General features: G+C 42.8%; 1 protein-coding gene across 5 annotated transcripts in view; it reads right to left on the minus strand.

The window, feature by feature from the left end:
* AMPD3 (adenosine monophosphate deaminase 3) overlaps positions 1-19,840 on the minus strand; it is an 84,023-nt gene that overhangs the window by 40,747 nt on the left and 23,436 nt on the right. For all 5 annotated transcript variants that reach the window (XM_027852649.1, XM_027852645.1, XM_027852648.1 and 2 more), the window contains 2 exons: positions 17,223-17,448; positions 3,278-3,482 (listed from right to left, as the gene is read on the minus strand). In XM_027852649.1, the coding sequence (XP_027708450.1) occupies positions 3,278-3,482; positions 17,223-17,443 (426 nt within the window). In that variant the 5' untranslated portion in view covers positions 17,444-17,448. The remainder of the gene's footprint in view (positions 1-3,277; positions 3,483-17,222; positions 17,449-19,840) is intronic.

Below are 19,840 nucleotides of genomic sequence, written 5' to 3' on the forward strand. Positions count from 1 at the left end.
GGCCAGATGCATGATCTGTGCAGATCTATGCATGATAATTAAGCTGTCTTTAAAAAAAAAAAAAAGGAGCTGATTTCCCACTTCATATTGGGACAGGATTTTTTATATTCAAGTGTAAAGTTATGACTGTACCCTCAAAATATAGTGAATAGCCAAATACCACCTTCTTTGTATACACATGGCTCCATATCCACCCACAGTCAAGGGTAGCATCAAATCTAGAAAGCCTCTTATCGAGGAAGGCAGAAAGGACTGACATCTACAGATGGAGAAATGGAAGGCCCTCCAAAAGCCAGCAGACTCCCCCAGATTCCCCCCAAACCATGATATCAACCTAGAAACATAACTCATAATTCCTAATTCATCTCTTTTATTTTACATGATGACTACACTGTTCTATCACAAAATCACAGGCCAGCAGAGAAGAGCCCTGGAGGTCATCTAGTCAAGGGTTTCTTAACCTGGGGTCCATGGAGTTGTTTTTAAAAAGATTTTGAGGGGTAGCTGGGTGGTGCAATGGATAGAGCTCCGGCCTTGGAGTCAGGAGGACCTGAGTTCAGATCTGGCTTCAGACCAAACACTTGACACTTACTAGCTCTGTGACTCTGGGCAAGTCACTTAACCCCAATTGTCTCAACAAAAAAAAAAAGCAAAAATTTAAAAAAAAGATTTTGATTATGGCATGTCAATATAATTGGTTTCCTTTGCAATCCTATGTATTTTATTTAAAAATCTTATTCTAAGAAAGGATCCAAAGACTTTACCTGGCTGCCAGAGGGGTTCAGTTAAGATCTAGTCCAACCCCCTCACTTTACAGATGGGTAAATTGAGGCCAAGAGTGGGGACCTTATTTTCTCAAACTCACAAGTATCAGAACTGGAAATGCAAAATGTCTTTTGACTCCAGGTCCAGGCCTCTTTCCCCATCTGATGCTGATGAATCTTGGAACAGAGATAGAAACAACAGAGTTTGAAGTAGGAAACATTTCCCATTTCCAGCTACCTATCAAACATCGTGAACTAGATATCCTGCAGATGACTCTGACCCTACATGTCCAAAACTGAACTCATTTATCTTTCCCCTCCTCCTGACTTCTAGGCACCAGACACCAGACACCTGACACCAGAGGAGACGATGGTGTCAAGGGTACCACCATCCCCCTTGTCACCTAGGCTCCCAGCTAGGTGTCCTCCTCAACTCCTCACTCTCTCTCACCTCCCACATTCACTCAGTTGCCAAGTACTATCAATACTACCCTCCTAATATCTCTAGAACATACTCCCTTCTTTCCTCTGCTGCTGCCATCAGCCTAGTACAAGCCCTCATCACCTCCTGCCTGGGCTATTGCAGCAGCCTGCTGATTGGCCTGCCTGCCTCAAGGCTCCCCACTCCCTGGTTCATCCTCCATTGAGATCTGACCATGCCTTCCTCCTGTTCAATAAACTCCTATGACTCCCTATGACCTTCAGGATCAAAGAGAAAATTCTCTGTTTCTCTTTTCAAGCCGTTCATCACCTGGCCCCCTCTAGTCTTCTCACACATCACTCTGCTCCAGGGACTTGATGACCCAGTGACATTGACCTCCCTGATGTGTCTCTCACAGGACACCCCACCTCCAAACTCTGTTCTTTCACTGGCTATCCTCATGCCTGGAGAGCTCTTCCTCCTGGTTTCTCTGGCTTCCTGCAAGTCTTACCATTGTCAATAAGCCTATTCTCATTCCCTTTAAGATTATCTTCAATTAATCTTCTGTCTATAAAGATATGCATATATTACATACAATAAGCATGCGTACTACATCGAGCATGTGTACATACACACATACTATATCTACACATATCTGTATGTATACACATATAGATATCTTGTTTGCCCTGGGTTGTTTGCACATTGTCTCTCCCATTAGATGGGGGCCATCTCCAGTGGTCCTAAGACCCAGATGACTCTGGAGGAGAAAGTGAGGCTGGTGACTTTGCACAGCCCTCACTCACTTAAATCCAATTCACTTGCCAGTCATGGCATCACCTCCTCGATGTCATGGTCCTCTTCGAGAATTAAGGACAAGCAACAACAATCTCCCATTAGACTGGGAGAGACTTGAGAGCTAAATGCTCTTTTTCCTGACTAGACTTCTAGTGGTGACTGTCATTAACCATGTGACATGGAACAATTCTCTTCTTTCTGTGTGTGTCAGTTTTCACATTTGTAAAATAGGGCCACTCCCCACACCCGGGGTTGTCAGGAGGATACATGAAGTCACGTCTATGAGAGCTCTTGGTCCGAGACACAGCAGCATTTTAAGATCTAAACCTGTTCCTAGCAGTGCAAGTGTTTGAAGGAACAAACCCACCGTGTCCTGTACTGATTCCTTCCCAATCCTCAATAACCAACCGTTATTTAACAGGCTCCAAATTAGCCCATCCCCCGAAGGGAGACCTGGCTTCCTGGAGAAGGCACTCCATCATCCTTTCTGCAGGCACCATGTTGCTCTAACAGGCTGTAGAATTATTCTTTCCCTCCCTCCAGCTGCTGGTCTACTTTTGGCAACTCTGATCCAGGGCCTCTCCCTTCCCTAGCCCCCCTCCAATCCAGAAGGAGAGAAGGAGCAGTCTAAGATTTCCTTCCTTGCCCTCTGGGAGGCTGCTGGATCTCTGTGGCCAGGCTCAAACCACCTCAGTAAGGCACTGGTCCCTGAACTGAGTTGTCTCTAGGCCCATGTCAATCATCACACCAAAAGCTAACATTCATATAAGGTCAGCAAAGCACTTTCCACATATTATCTCATTAGATACAGAAGGGACCTCAGAGTCTGTCTGGCCAAAGTCCATCATTTTTAAATGAGGAAATGAAGGTTCAGAAAGGATGCCTGACTTGCCCATGGTCACATAGGTAGAAATGGTAAAGCGGGGATTTGACCCTATAAAATAATGTGTGTATTGAGTGACTGACTATATCTAGGGCTGGAAGGAACCTTGAAGCTACCTGGTTCACCCTCCTTATTGTACAGCCAAGATCTGAAGCCTTGGGAGGTTAAGGGACTTATTTTAACCAAGGTCACTTGGGTAGTAGATGTCAGAGCCAGACCTGCACCCAGCTCCTCTGACCCCAGAGTCAGTAATCTTTCCATTAGAGCACCCTGTCTGCCTTTCCTGGGTATAAGAGCCTCCCTCACATGCCTAGGGGGTGGGGGCTGGAGCTGGGACAGGGCACAGCATTCTGTGTCACCGCTGCGTTTGATTCCAGACGGAGGAAGAGAAAGAGAAGGGGGAGTTCTTACCCCAGCACAGTAATCCCCACTGATAGTGACGCGCTGAAATTCAGGCATAGCAAATGACGCAGGAGCTGCCTGGGAAGCCGCTCCTGCGGGGACTGGCTTTGGGGGCGACATGGCAGGGGTGGATGATGGTGGGCCCTTCCAGTCTTGCTGGGGTGGCATTTGCAGAGAAAGAGACTGGGATCGAATCATCTTGAAACTCTTCTTTCTAGGAGCCAATGATAAGAGAAAGCAGTTAATTAAGTCCAGGGAAAAGCTGGCCGGAGGGACAGGTTTTCTCTGCAGGGACACAGTCTTCATTAATGCTGAAGACTGGGTCATTTTGAACAGATCAATCACTGGCATTGGACTGACCATTAACAAACTGAGAATTATGGTACATATGCTAGCATGTTTCATCCTGTTGTGTGTGACACCCGGACACACTGGCAGTCCCTTCCTGGCTCCATGTCCTCTTCCATTCCAGACATTCAACAGCAACCTGGTTCAGTAATGGGTACCAACCTCTACCCAGGTGAAGCCTGTATCATCCCTCACCTGGACTCTTGTAACAGCTTCTTAACTGGTCTTCCCCCATCAAATCTCTCCCCATTCTAATCCAGCCTCCACACAGCTACCAAAATGATTTTCCAAAGACATCAACCAGACACAGTGCTAAACTTGGAGTCAGGAAGACCAGAATTCAAATTGTGCCTTGGATACTTCCTAGAAGTGGGACCTTGGGTAAGTCACTTAACCTCTTTCAGTCTCAGTTTCTTCATCTGTAAAATGAGGGGTTTGGACTAAATGGCCTTCCTTGAACTAATGGTCCCTTCCAGCACCAAATCAATGATGCTTATCATTCATCAACAGACTTTTGAGAAGGGTTTCTTGGCTCTTATTAGGAGATTCTTTTTAAGAAAAGGAAGCATGGGGGGCAGCTAGGTGGCACAGTGGATAGAGCACCGGCCCTGAAGTCAGGAGGACCTGAGTTCAAATCCGGCCTCAGACCAAACACTTGACACGTACTAGCTGTGTGACCTTGGGCAAGTCACTTAACCCCATTGCCTCACCAAAAAAAAAAAAAAAAGAAAGAAAGAAAGAAAGAAAAGGAAAAAAAAGAAAAGGAAGCATGGGAAGGCTTAAGAAAATACTAGAGGGAAAATCTCAAGACAAAGAGTCTTGGGAGCTAGGTGTGAGGCCAACCTCCACCACTTACTATCTATATGACCTTGGGGGCCAGGCTTACCCTCTTTGAGCCTCACTTACACAATTCTTGCCTATCTCCACTGACACCTTCCTCTGATGGATCATGGTGGAGTCTTTGGGTTCTCAAAGTCCTACTAATCTTCTAGAAGGGTCTTTTCATTAATGGACCATGTAAATGTTGGCCAAGGACCAGATGCTGAAAGATTCCTCACCAGAAGGTTGTCTACCAGGTGATTTTTTTTTTCCATCACAAGACCATATAAAGATTATTTACAAGGAAGGAAAAAACTGCTTGATGAAGAAATCTGTTAGTGGAGAGAATGCCCCTTCTTAGAAGGCAGCATAGTAACAATAATAATAATAACTAGCATTTGTACAGTGCTTTCCCAGTATTCTCATCTCATTTGAGATGAGAGGTTAAGTAATTTGCCCAGGGTCATACAACTAGTATATAAGGGAGCATTTGAACTCAGGTCTTCCTGACTCCCAGTCTAGCACTCCATTCACTGTGGGGGCCATCTCCAGTCATCCTGATCTATATCTTGCCACTGGACCCAGATGGCTCTTGAGAACAAAGTGAGGCTGGTGACTTTATACAGCCCTGCCTCACTTAAACCCTATTCATTTGCAAGTCATGATATCATGTTCCTGATATCAAGGTCCTCTTCAATAACTAAAGGACAAACAACAACAACAATAATAACCATTCACTGTGCTACCTAGCTGCTTCAAGGTGCATAGACCTGGGGTCAGATACTCAGCAGCTTTGTGACTCTGGACAAGTCACTTAGCCTTAGGTCCCTCATCTGTAAAATGGAGATGATAATAGTGCTTATCTCATTGGGTTATTGCGAAGCAGGGAAAGCCCTTTGCAAACCTTAAAGAATTATATAAATGCAAACTATTCTTAATACTTACAATGAAAACTCAAATCACATAGTCTTGAAACTGCTAAGGGAAAGTATCTTGTCAGCACACTGAGGGCACATAGGGTTATGGTATCTCCTTCAGTGAATGGTCAGCTGGTTTGGGTTCACACCCCAGTACTGAGCTTCCCACTGGAGCCGTGTTCAGTTCTGGGACATTCTTACCCAGAGAAATATTGGCTCCTTGACACCATTTTCTCCACATTATTCTCCACAGAATACAGAAATGCTCAGCCTGAAGCATCCAGTTGGACCTGAGGCTAGGAAGGGAGTGAAAGAAACCGCTCACCGCTGCTATGTCATCTCCTGGCCTGGCCTCTATTTTTAGAACACCTTTTTCACCGCTGCCCTAACTAGAGAAAACCATTCATTACCCACAAACATCTCTGCAGGAAGTTCAGAGACAGCACAAAAAATGAGGAGAGCTGCCCCTTGCTTCCATGAGTACATGGCCAGCGCTGAGAGAGGCAGCATCCAAGCATCGGCCATGGGAGGCCGCTCTGGCCACTCGGTTTGCTGGTACTACACCATGGCTCAGTTCTCTCTCTGTGGAAGGCAGTTCTTGCCCCAGAGGGCTCTGGACGGTTTTCTTCTGCCCCGGGGGAGCCCCAAGATGGTTTTGGCCTCCATCAATATGAATGTTAACAGTGCTAGCTGGCCGGGAAGAAGAATAGCCCCTGCCACCGCGGTCGTGGGCTCTGCACACTCTGTATATGTAGAGAAACAACTGCAGGTCTAGACTCTCGATGCTCAGCCAAGCCAAGATGTTTTCCTGGTCAGATAGCCTAGAGATTCTCCCCCAATGGAAACCAGAATCATGCAGGCGTAATACATGAGTCAAAGTCAGATGCCAGGCCTGCTATTCACTCACTGATTAACCTCAGATAAATCACTTCACCTTGAGGAGACTCAGTTTCCTTATCTGTAAAATGGGGATACAATAGCACTTACCTCAAAGGGTGGTTGTAGGCACCAAACAAGATAATGTCAGCAAAACACTTGGGAAATGCACGATTTATCCCTGTTAGCCTTACCAGACGTAGAACAAGAACAAGGACTCTTAACTGGGGGTCCATGAACTTGTTTTTGTTTGTTTACATCATGATAACTGTATTGATATAAGTGATTTTCTTTGGAATCCAATATATTTTATTTTGTGCATTAAAAATATTATTCTGAAAAAATGCTCTAAATCACTATGGATTAGAGAAATGCAAATCAAAACAACTCTGAGGTACCACATCACACCTATCAGATTGGCTAACATGACAAAACAGGACAATGATAAATGTTGGAGAAGATGTGGGAAAATTGGAACACTAATGCATTGTTGGTGGAGTTGTGAAATGATCCAACCATTTTGAAGAGCAATTTGGAACTATGCCCAAAGTGCTATAAAAATGTGAATCCCCTTTGGCAATAGCACTTCTAGGGCTGCATCCCAAAGAGATCATAAAAATGGGAAAAGGACCCACAGGTACAAAAATATTTATAGCAGCTCTTTTTGTGGTTCCAAGAATTGGAAATTGAGAGGATGCCCATCAATTGAGGAATGGCTGAACAAGTTGTGTTATATGAATGTAATGGACTACTATTGTGCTATAAGAAATGATGAGCAGGCAGACTTCAGAAAAACCTGGAAAGACTTGTATGGTCTGATGTGGAGTGAAGTGAGCAGAACCAGGAGAATGTTATATACAGTAACAGCCACATTGTGCGATGACTAATGTTGTTAGATTTTGCTCTTCTCAGCAATACAAGAATTTAAAACATCTCCAAAGGTCTCACGATGGAAAATCCTATCCACATCCAAAGAAAGAACTATGGAATCTGAATGCAGATCGAAGCATACTACTTGCTATTTTTTTCTTCTGTTTTGTTTTGTTTTCTCTTTCTGGTGGTTCCTCCAATTGGTTCTAATTCTTCCTTACAACATGACTAATGTGAAAATATGTTTAATAGGAATGTATATGTATAGCCAATATCAGATTGCATGCTGTCTTAGGGAGAGAAGTAGAGAGGAAGGGGGAGAAAAATTTTAAACTCAAAAACATATGGAAGTAATTGTTGATAAATCAAAATAAATTAATAAAAAAAATTATTCTGAGAAAAGGTCTGCCCATAGGCTTCTCTAGATTACCAGAGGAGTTACAAGCAAGGTTAAGAACCCCCAAACTAGCTAGTGTTGTGATTTAGGGTTACAAGTATGTTCAGATTGCATAACAGTTCACCCTTTGCTTTTTTCTTCCTCTTTCATCATTCTTTACTGTAAGGGATGGCTTTTTGGGAGGAGAGATTAGACAGAGAGCTTCCCTGAGGGCAAGAATTATCTTTTGCCTCTTTTTGTATCCCCAATTTAGCCCAGTGCCTGGCACGTGTTAGGCCTTAACAAATGTTTACTGATACTTGAATGAATGAGTAAATTGGGGAACAGAAGCAGTTGGAAATATGGATGACTTAAAAACAAAAGATTTCAACAAAAATTTATTTTCTTAAAAGTGTGCCATTTGGGAGCCACAGCCAATATGTTTTGCTTAAATAGTCATATTTATAACAAGAGTTTTGTTTTTCCTTTTTTTTCCCCCAAGGGGTGAGGGTAGAGAAAATGAATGCCAATTGAAAAAATTAAATTTAATGTTAAACCATGTCTAAGTGTGTTCAGATCCCAGTTATGAGCACTGATGGAGAAGAGGATTTATAGCTCCCTCCCATCTCCTCCCTTTCTGCCAGGTAAGGAAATCTACAGCTGGGGGACAGATCCAACCTGGGCCTGATTTCACCTGGTTTGTATTCTGGTCAATGCTGCTACATACGGCATGTAGACTAATATCCTCCAGATAGCCATTATGGCTTCAACAAACCAAGGGCATGAACCAAAGTTCAGAGTAGTTGAACAACAACTCATCATTTCAACTGGCAACAACGTAAGGCCATAAGCCACTCTGAATCCACAGTGTTTAAAAATGTATTTATTACACACCTACTATATGTGTGCCAAATACTATCTATACTAGGTGCAGGGGATACAAAAGCAAAAATCAGACAGTGCCTACCCTCAAGGAGTTTATATTGCATAGTCCAAGTGAACAGCTATGTGGGGCCTAGAGAAGTCTAGTTACCATCGATACACTTCAGAGTAATGGAAACACTAATGAAGGCCCTAGAGAAGACATGAAAAACCATCTAAGACAGAATATTGTACACATTGTCAGGCAAGATCTTGGGACCGGACAAGGAAATGACTTCAAGAACATCAATAAAATGAATTTTTAAAAATATACATGTCAGATTTAACCCCTTCCCCCAACTACCAGATTTCTGCTTCTTCCTCGCCACCTCCCTCCTCTCTGTCTTTTTCTCCCTTAGTGTTCCTCTTCTCCCTCTCTCTTCTTCTTACATCTCCTTCATTCCCCTTTTACTGCGAGGGTCACTTCTCTAAGTATAAGAGCTTTCATATTTGCACTTGGAGCCACCCATTTTGGCCTAGTCAAAGACTGTTTGGCTTCATTGCTGTTTGTTGGCTATTTTCCAGATCAGCTAGGCTGCCAAGTGGAAACGCCTTGCCTACACATGTCTTACTGTTTGTCTGAGTCAGAGGGAAGAGCCAGTTTAATGGGTCACCATCAGGGTTTTCCCGGCTCATTGCCCTTACCCCTGAACCAGGCATGGATGCCTGGACAGGCCTTCCCTCAAGCCTGGAGATTGATCAACTCGCTGGTCAGCACTCTCCTTCTAAGGATCTAGGAAGTTTGCACCAGATGTGCCATCCTGAGTCTCAGGCTCCTGACCAATACTTCATCAGTACCAGAGTCCAAGTCTCATTCTGGCAATTCGAGCATGATCCAGTGGCAAGGATGCTGAATCAGACCCTCATGGGGCCAATACTCACTCCATAACCCCAGAAGGAGATAGCCAGGAAAACTGATGGTCATGCCCTTTCACCCCATTCCCCAGCACCACCCCCTAAAATAAAACCACTGTTGAGAGGACTCAGTGGTCTCATTCAGAGCCTAACTTTTCCACCTCCTGTTTGGTCGTAATTTAAGGAATCAGTTATTTCTCAACAGTAATTATGACTTAGGGCTTCCCACTGTACTTACGGGAAAAAAATGTGTAGTCATTTACTGAAATGGTCTGCCATTTCCTTCTCCAGCTCATTTTACAGATGAGGAACTGAGGCAAATAGTGACTTGCCCAGGGCCACACAGCTAGAAAGTGTCTGAGATGGGAATTGAACCTAAGTCTTCCTAACAGCAAATCCAGAGCACATGGAGAGAAAATCCTACTGCAAGTACCAGGGTTCCAAAGAATTGTGAGAAAAGATGGTATAGGAAAAGACTTCTGGCAAACAAGTTTGAAAGGCTTAAGAACACAAGGATCACCCACAATTCCTAAGATGATAGACTCAAAATGCAGAATGAGACCCTCATCTTTGGACACAGCCAATATGGAAATGTGTTTGCCTTGACCAAATACGCTTGTCATTAATATAGGTTTTCTTTTTTAATTTTTTCAATTAGAAGGGGGCATGCGGGAAGAAAAGAAAGTAAATGCTTATTAATTTACAATATAACAATACAGTAATATAATATATATTACTATGTTATTATGACACTATAACATGTTACTATGTTATTATTATATATAGTACATAATATATTACTATATTATTATGATATATCACTATATATTTAATATATAATGTATAATACATAAAATATAATGTGATAATATGAGTTTGGTTTTTTTAAGCCTTCTCCTATAGAGTCAGGAAATCCAGGTCAATCCTATCTTAGCCATCTTTCTCACATGGCCTACTTCACCGAATTGTTGTGGGGACAAAATGAGAAAATGAATTGTAAACCACGTAAATCACCTTGAAATTACAAAATAGTTTACAAATATTATCTTGTTTTATTCTAACAACAACTTTGGGAGGTAGATGCTATCATTATCCCTATTTTACAGATGAGGACAGAGTTTATTTAAGTGGCTTACCCAGGGGTCACAAGGCTAATAAGTATCAGGGGTAGAATTAGAACCTAGGTCTAAGCTGACTTTAGGTTCAGCACAATGATCTTGAGCATTTTTTATAATATTCTGAGTAAGCAAAATAAAGTCTGCTATAACTAATGAAATCATAGATTCAGTCCAAAAGTATTTAAATAATATATATTTATATATATATACATATGTACATGTGTGTATATATACACACATATGAGTATATATACACACATATGAGTACATATATACATATACATGTGTGTGCACGTGCGCGCGCGTGTGTGTGTGTGTGTGTGTAAGTGTGTACATACTCAAAATCTTAGTGTAATTTCCTTAATAGCTTAAGGCTTTAGAGACACCCTGTCTATGTGTGTGTGTACAGACTGCTATATCTGCATGCATGTATAGACTGGTCTTAGGAGTAGTACAGAAGAAACTCTTAGTAAAGTTATGAATATAGATTAGCACCTTTCAGTCATCTTATAGTCTTGGAGAATTGCCTGGGATACTTTTTTTTGGCATATAATTTTATTTGCTTATTTATAATTTAGGTGAAAAATTTCACCATGAAAGTGTTTTGTAGAAATAGAGATGATTTATGAAATACAAGCTAATATTCAACATAACTCCTGTTTTAGATAACTCCCCCTCTTCTAAAATTATGAATATGCATACCCTGTTCAGTTTTGAGGCAACAATCTTAAAAAAAAAGATTCCTAAGACAGATTTTATCCAAAATATCTTCCTATAATTTTTATTTTAAATGAGAAAAATCTCTAATGATTTCCCCCACCCCAAGATATTTACTCAGTTCCAAAAGGATCAAGACAATCTCTTCAGTTGTTCCTCAGTACAACAAGATGTATTTCTTCTCTTTATCTTCAAGGTATCTGATCATTATTAATGTTTTGTCTGAAGAACTGCCTATACTTGTAGGTGTTCGAAGGAGGATTTGAACCCAGGTTATTCTGACTCCAGGGCCTGTTCTTTACCCACTATACCATAACTGCCACTACACCATGCCCAATGTCATGACCTAAGGCTATATATTGGAAAAGCCAGGAATGAACATGATTAGAGGAATTTCTGGGGCTAAGATTATTTTCTTTTTTGACTTCAGATTTTTATGGTTCTTCAATGTGCTCAGTTGTGCTTTCCCAAAAGCAGCGTCATAGTTGGGTTTCATGAATTTACTTCTGCTGGGGGAAATAAAGCTATTCCCTAGTGGCCAACCCTCTAGGGAAGAGTCTCTCTGTTCTTAGCTAAGCTCATCCATGGGAGAAGAGGAGAGGAGATCATCTAGCCCAACCTCTTAGCTTATAAATGAGGAAACTGAGGCCCAGAAAGGGTAAAGGATTTGCCCAAGGTCACACAGATAGTAAGCATTTTTGTTGTTGAGTTTTTTAGTCACGTCCAACTTTTCATGATCCCATTTGGAGTTTTCTTGGCAAAGATACTAGAGTGGTTTGTCATATTCTTCTCTAGTTCATTTTACATATAAGGAAACTGAGGCAAACAGGGTGAAGTGACTTGTCCAGGGTCACACAGCTAGTGTCTGAGGCTGGATTTGAACCCAGGAAGATGAGCCTTCCTGACTCCAGGCCTGGCACTCTATTCACTGTGCTTTCTAGCTGCCCCTAAGTCCAGGTTCTAGTCCCAATCCTAACTACCACTAACCTTAGGTTGAATTTGAAGTCAGAAGACCTGGGTTCAAATCATGCATCTGGTTCTAGTTACCTGTGTGACCCTAGGGAAGTGTCTTAACCTCTCTAGCCTCAAAAAGCCTCATCTATAAAATGAGAGAGTTAGACAGAACACCTGAGGTCCCTTCAAGGTAGAAATCTATGATCCTTCAAGTCTATGAATTCCTCTGTGGGCCTCAGTTTCATTTTCTGCGAAATAAGAATACTGGACAAAATGATTTCTGAAGTCCCATCCAACAACAACATCCTCTGATTCTAAACACCAAGGATCCTAAGAATTAACAGAGACATTTTTCCCCCTAACCTCTCAGTTCCCGGTGTGAAACATCCTGGGGAGGTGGTGGGGCCTTGAACAACAAAGGCCCAGATTCAGGATGTTTGGATACTAGGAGGCCCGTGTTTTATTATTTTCAACCTGGAATGTGAAGAAGATGCCAGGAGCAGAGGTGAAGCTGGGGAGAGAATGTCCCAGAGTAAAGTGTTGCCTTTTGGACATCTGGAAAAAGAAGCCTTCCCTTTGCCTCAGTATGTAGCAAAGGTGAAGTCAGAATAAGAGTAACTATTAGAAGTAACTGTAGTCCGGGAAATGTATACACTCAGACACCATATGCTACATGTATACTCATAGACAGTGTTCACCAAGAGCTTCAGAGCAGCTTTGTAAATTTCCTACTTCGGGGAGGGGACGCTATGGAGACAGAATGCTTCCTACTCTGTCAGACGCAGTTATTTGGTTGGTCAGTTTTGTTTAAATTTTCTTCCTTGCAAGGAAGGGTTCAATGGGGCCAGGAGGATCAAAAGATACTGTCTGTGTGACCCTGGGCAAGTCTCTGTGGGTCTCAGTTTCTTCATCTGTAAAATGCAGAAGTTGAATTCAATGACCTCTACAGTCTCTTAAGGTTCTAAATCTAAGGTCTTATGACCTTGTCCTTTCCGTCCGCATGGTCTGCGGGCTTTGTCCTGAGTAGTAACAACAGAATAGAGAAGAGAAAGAAGAAAAATAGAAACACTGTAATGTTAAGCTTCACTTATTCCTTAGGCAAGGAAAACTGTGACTTCTCCTTGGGGCGGGCTGGCATTAATGTTTACCCAGAGCTATAGTATTACAGGGGCAGCTAGGTGGTGCCATAGTGCACAGAGTGCTAGACTGGAGTTAGGAAGACTCATCTTTCTGAGTTCAAATCTGGCCTTAGACACTTTACTAGCAGTATGACCCTGGGCAAGTCACTTCATGCTGTTTGCCTCAGTTTTCTCATCTGCAAAATGAGCTGGAGAAGGAAATGGCAAACCCCTCCAGTATCTTTGCCAAGAAAACTCCCCATGTGGTCACCAAGAGTCTGAAATGACTGAACGACAGCACAGCTTTACAAACTACACATCATGTTATTTGATAGTTCCTCTTCTTGTTCTTATTACCTTCCTTAGGGAAGAGGTCCAAAGACATTACAAGGGTGATGACTTGCACGTGAAAGTATTTAAGTGAGACAGAGCTGTGCAAAGTCTCTCCTCCAGAGTCATAGAAATCCAGTGGCACAGCAAAAGTCAAGATGACTGTTGATGGCCTGGGATTCAATGAGTGACTTTCTAAACTGAGGTGTTTCCCAGGTCTCTGTGTGTCAGAGGCAATGGCCATTCAAGGACTAAGTGCAAGAATTGAGACAAAGATGGCCTAGTTTACCATCACAAGTATCCAACAGGAAGGAGAAGTTTCAGGCCAGAACAAAAAATAATTGCTATTTACATTCATTCTAAGCCATCAAAACCTAAACAATGAGGCTCAGAATCTTGGACTGGGGGCTATTATTGGCCATTCAATGACAGCCAGAGTGATTTGGATTTAAAAGTATAGTCAACTAAATTCAAATCCGGTTTCAGACCAGACACTTGACACTTACTAACTGTGTGACCCTGGGCAAGTCACTTAACCTCATTGCCTAGCAAAAAACAAATAAAAAAAAAGAATATGATTTAGGAGGTCTCAACCATATAAAGGATTTGGAATTGTCAAAAAAACAAAAAACAAAAAAATAAAAGCATAGTCAAGTAGCTCTGTTTGAAACGCAAACCTTTTTTGGGGAAAGCTAGGCAATGGGGTTAAGTGACTTGCCCAGGGTCACACAGCTAGTAAGTGCTATGTCTCTGAGGCCGGATTTGAACTCAGGTCTTCCTGACTCCATGGCCGGTGCTCTATCCACTGTGCCACCTAAGAAACACAAACTTTTTAAAAGCTTGTTTTCCATATTTTTCAAGAAAATATAAAAAATGCACAGGGTGAAAAAATTGTCCCAGCTTTTTGAAAATAATAATAATAATGATAATAAAAAATAAAAATAAAAATTGTTAGGGCAACCTTAGAGGCAGCATGGAACAATGAAAAGTCAGGAGTCAGAGGTCCTGGATTCAAATACTATCCATGTGACCTTAAGTACCCTTAAACTCCTGGGTCCTCATGGATGTACAGGACCTCAGAGGCCATTTACCTAATGATTTCTCTGGGGAGGAAACTGAGGCTTAGAGGGGCTAAGTGATTTTCTCAGGGGCCCAGGGATAGTCAGTGACAAAAGCAGGGTAGGAATCCCAGGGCTTTGACTGCTGTGTTACAGGAACAAGGGTATCTGTGATGGTGCACAAGGGAAGGGCTCCATATTTTATTCATGTCTATAGCTCTCTCAGCGCCTTGGACAATGTGATGTGGACACAGCATATGGTGCCCTAAGGGTTAAAAAGAATATTAAAAGTTGCTTTTCCAGTACTTCTCGAAGCCCCTCCTGAGGTGAGTTGGGGCTTATTCTGTAGCTCATCCTGTTACTTGAGAACATCCTAAAGTCCTTCTCCCATTATCTTGAAATACCATAGGACTTCTCCTTATCTTGTAAGACCAAAAGAATTGCTTTTTTTTATCCTGTGTCCCCCTGTTCTCCTTATCCTGTCAACCATCTCCCTCATCCTGTGTCACAAAATTCCTCCTTATCTTATAAGCAACTTTCTTCCTCATCCTTTTGTCCTTATCCTGTCCTTAATCTTCAACCCCATAAAAAACCCTCATCATCATTCTGAAACCCCTATATAAGCCTGGTTCTCCCAAATATCAGGGCCTTTCATTAGCTTCTGGCTAACAAGGCTTCCGTTGGCTACCAAGAATGTTGAAGTGAATTCTTTCACCCTTGGACCACTCTCCCAGATCCGACCTCAACAAAAGCAAAAAGGAGGTGCAGCTAGGTGTCGCAGTGGATAGAGTAGTGGCCCTGGAGTCAGGAGGACCCAAGTTCAAATCTGGCCTCAGACACATAACACTCACCAGCTGTGTGACTCTGGGCAAGTCACTTAACCCCAATTGCCTCACATGAAAAAAAAAAAAGGCAAAAAGGCCCTGTTTGTTACACCTGTAAAAAGGGGGGTGGGTATTGGACCAGAAGGCCTAGCTCATGATCCAGTACCCTATGAAGTCAAAAGTGCCAATGTAGCCCCTGGTCACTGTCCACTGTGAACCTGGGTGTCATTGTCTCAGAAGTGCAGGCCCTAATTCTCCAGCAGAAAGTCAAGCCTCTTTCCCTGGCACCAGTCCCCAAGATGTTCAACTTCTTTTTCTTTTTGCTAAGATGCACCAAATTCCTATCTCAGCTTCCTCTTCACCAGGCCACAGTAAAGCCAGAAGTGGATTGTATTTCCCTGAAGTCCTTAAAGTCACACTGGAAATGCTCTGTCAATGACTTAAGTTTTGGACCTAAGGTGGAAGTAAAAATTCTGAACCTGAGTCCAAAATGGGATAATAACAACAATAATAACAGCTAACATTTATATAGTGCTTGCTATGTACTATAGTACTATAGTACTGTACTAAGCTGTACTAAGTGATTTGCAATTATTATCTTATTTGATCCTCACAACAACACTAGGAGGTAAGTGCTATCCTGATTCTCATTTTAAGGATAAGCAAACTGAGGCAAATAGAGGTGAAGTGACTTGCCCAGGGTCACACAGTTAGTGCCTGAGGCTAGATTTGAACTCAGGTCTTCCTGATTCCAGGTCCAGTGCTCTAACCCCTGTGTCAGCTAGCTGTCCCAAAATGCCCATGGCCAGTCAGCTGGCTCAACTATCCCAGTGAATCCTCTCATCTAAGGGGCTGAAAGCCACAACAAGCTCAGAGTGGAGTGAATCCGTAGAGGAATGCTAAGAATAATAGAAAAGGCTTATTTGAGTATATTGGGGAAAGAAGGGAGAGGACTACTTTTTGGGGTGGATGGAAAAATGCTGGTAAGGCAATATGATACAGCAGATCTGGAGTGAGAGTACCTGGGTTCAAATCCTGCCTCTGACACTTACCTATTTAATGGGCCCCTGAACTTGTCACTTAATTCTTTGGGGGTCTCAGTTTCCTTATCTGTAAAATTACCTTGTCCTTACTTAGGAAAATAGAATCCTAGATTTAGAGCCAGAAGCGACCTCTAAAGTCATATAATTCAACCCCCTCATTTTACAGTTAAAGAAATCGAAGCCAAGAGAAATTAATCAACTTATTCATGATTACAAAGGGTGGAAAATGGCAGAGCCAAGATTTGAACCCAGATCCTGTGCCTCTCCTCTGTAATGAGCTGCCTTATATATGTACATGTCCCTGCAGACAGGAACTATTTCTCTTACTCTTTGAAGCCCCAGTGCCTAGCACATAGTCAGCACTTTAAAAATGCTTTCTGCCTGGAGGATCCACAGAAGGAGAATGCCAAGGTTGAGATAGATGACCTCTACATTCCTCTAGCTTTAAATCCATGATCCTACATCGAAGCATGATGAGGAAACAGATTCAGATGGACAGTGACCTTTCCCCAGCCTCCCAGGTAAGAGCACAGCCAAGCCTGAAATTCCCTTCTCCGATTCCTAGTTCCAACACCCTTCCCACTCTACCACACTACCTCCAATCAGCTAATAAAGCAGCAGGGAGAATTAAGATTTTAGATCATTTCAACCAGATTTAAAACTGGTTAGTGTTGCTCATTTCAAAATAAATCTAAAGGCTTGAGTCCAGGGCCAGTCTGTTTTTAAAGGCTCCAGTACTTGAGACAGATAACAAGACGGAGTAGATTGGCAGATGTTTCTCTGCCAATGAGAAGAGGCCATCAGACCCACCTTTTGGCCGTCTCCACGGACTTCTGCTCAGCCAACTCTTTCTCCAGCTCTCGCTCTTTGGCCTCCTTCTGCCCAATGGGGCAGTCCTCGGGCACAGTGAACAGCGATAAGGCATCTTTGCTGTCTTCCTCCCGGAGCACCTTAGCAAACACCTTTTCGGCCAGCAGTCGCACCTGCTCATCCACCTCTGAAATGTTCAGCTTGGGAAACTGTCGAGGCATCTCAGCTAACAAAGAGAACAAGAAATTGATCTTCATTAGGTGGAGAGTGGTAACTGGTTATTGGGAGGGGGAGCCAAGCAAGGTCTTGACCCCCTCCAATCTCATGGAAGCCCAGCAGGAAGGGGCCCAGGCTGGAAGCCTGCTGCCCAAAGACAGCTAGTGCCCTGATGCCCAGAAGCCAACTCTGGGAATAGATTGCTACAACACATGTGGCTTAGTTATACTTCTCTCATGGAGATATGTGAACCAGATTCCCCTGCATTTTATCTGATCCTTCATTGTGTTCTCCCAAACAGCACAAACACAAGCTCTGGGAGTATGAGTAGATATGCTTGACATTTTTTTCCCTGTAAAAGGAAAGTGGCAATGTTCCCTGGAATTGGCCAGCCAACCCCCTTCTCCATTGGGTAGGTCAGCTATTTCCACATTCAAAATACCAACATGTCTCCCCAATCTATGTCTCTAGCCCAGGACCTCTCTCCATCCCCACTTGATGTTTTAGACGCACGTATTAGGCATTTCATTTCCACATAAACATGTACTGTGTATAAGATTCTACCCTATACCAGGATACAAAAGACAAACCCAAAATAGTCCCTACCCTTAAGGAGGATACATCTTATTGGGGAGAACAATATGTAAACATATACATAAGAAGTATATATGTGTGTATATAGGCTTGGCTAGGAACTGGACCAGGAAGCTAGGTGGTGCAGTGGATAGAGTGCCAGGCCTGGAGTCAGGAAGACTCATCTTTCTGAGTTCAAATCCAGCCTCAGACACTTAGCTGTGTGACCCTGGGCAAGTCATTTCACTCTGTTTGCTTCAGTTGCCTCATCTGTAAAATGAACTGGAGAAGGAAATGAAAAATCAATCCAGTATCTTTGCCAAGAAAAGCCCAAATAGGGTCACAAAGAGTCGGACACAACTGAACAGGAACTGTGATTTTATTCACATTGGGAACTCCCAGGTATGAAAACTCTCTGCACTGGTGCAGACAGGCATCTTCTCTGAAATTTATAATCTTAGAGAGTTTCCTAAGGCCTAGAGAGGGTATCTTTCAGAGATGAGACTTGAACCCAGGCCATCCTAGCTCTGAAGTTAGCTCTATCCACTACACCAGGGGGACTGTCATCAATGTGTATATGTATGCATGTGTGTCTGTATATATGCACTCAAATGCTAATTTACATAGATGCCCTACGAATTTCAGCTTTTATTATGTACTTAATCATACTCTAATTTGCGTTATATTGATCAGTTTATCCCCCTGTGGTGATTCAGAAAAACTTCTGGGTTTTCTGGCCTTGGTCTTTCTGATCACAGGCTGTCTCTGTTCTGTCCTCCTGTGTGATAACTCCTTCCTCCCCAGGTAGCTAGGTGATGTCACAAAGTACAGACCAGGGAATCAGGAAGATCTGAGTTCAAATTCTGCCTCAGACACTTATGAGGTGTGTGAACCTGGGCAAAGCATGTAACCATTCCCAGCCTAGTTTTCCCAGCTGAAATTGGGGACAAGAATGGCACCTTCTTGATAGGGTTGTTGATAAGGTCAAAGGACACAATGTACGTAAAGCACTTTGCAAATCTTAAAATGCTATATAAATGCTAGTTACTATTATTGTTGTTATTTGCTATTGTTATTGTCCTATCCCTTTTCTGGAACTCCCCCTTATCTTCCTAGCTGACACCCACTTGCTTATGACATCAGAGGCGGGAAACCAATCAGATCCCAGGATCACAGCTCTGACAATGGAAGGGAACCCAGAAGCCATTAGGCCCAGCTCTTTGATATTACAGATGAGGAGCTTGAGGTCCATAGAGACCAAGTAACATACCCAACCTCACCCAGGTAAAATATCAGAGGGAAGATTTGAATTCAAGTCCTCTGATTCTAGAGCCAGTCCTCTTTCCCACTATACCATGCTTCCTCTAAGGTTGCCATGACAATCAAATGAGATGATGATGATGACGATGATGATATGATACCAGATGGACCAGAGTTAAGACTCCCTCCCCTCTCTCTCTAAAACTCCTGGTGCTCTGCCCCAGGGCGGAAGGACCCTGTTTCATGGCACTGACCCAAGGGTGATCACAGTAAATTGGCACAAGCTGGGCATCAGCTTCAGAGGGCACCACTGGGCTGGAGTCCATATATCAGATATAGTTTACATCATCCGAGGCCATCGCCAGTCGTCCTGATCTATATCTCGCCACTGAACCCTGATGACTCCAGAGGAGAAAGTGAGGCTGATGACTTTGCACAGCCCTCCCTCACTTAAATCCAATTCACTTGCAAGTCATGGCATCCTGATGCCATGGTTCTCTTCAAGAAGGACAGACAGCAACAATAGTTTGCATAGACTTCTATTTGTACTTATTGCCTCCCCTTAGAAT

Source organism: Vombatus ursinus, unplaced genomic scaffold (assembly GCF_900497805.2).
Source record: "Vombatus ursinus unplaced genomic scaffold, bare-nosed wombat genome assembly UNPS02009770.1, whole genome shotgun sequence".
NCBI lineage: Eukaryota > Metazoa > Chordata > Mammalia > Diprotodontia > Vombatidae > Vombatus > Vombatus ursinus.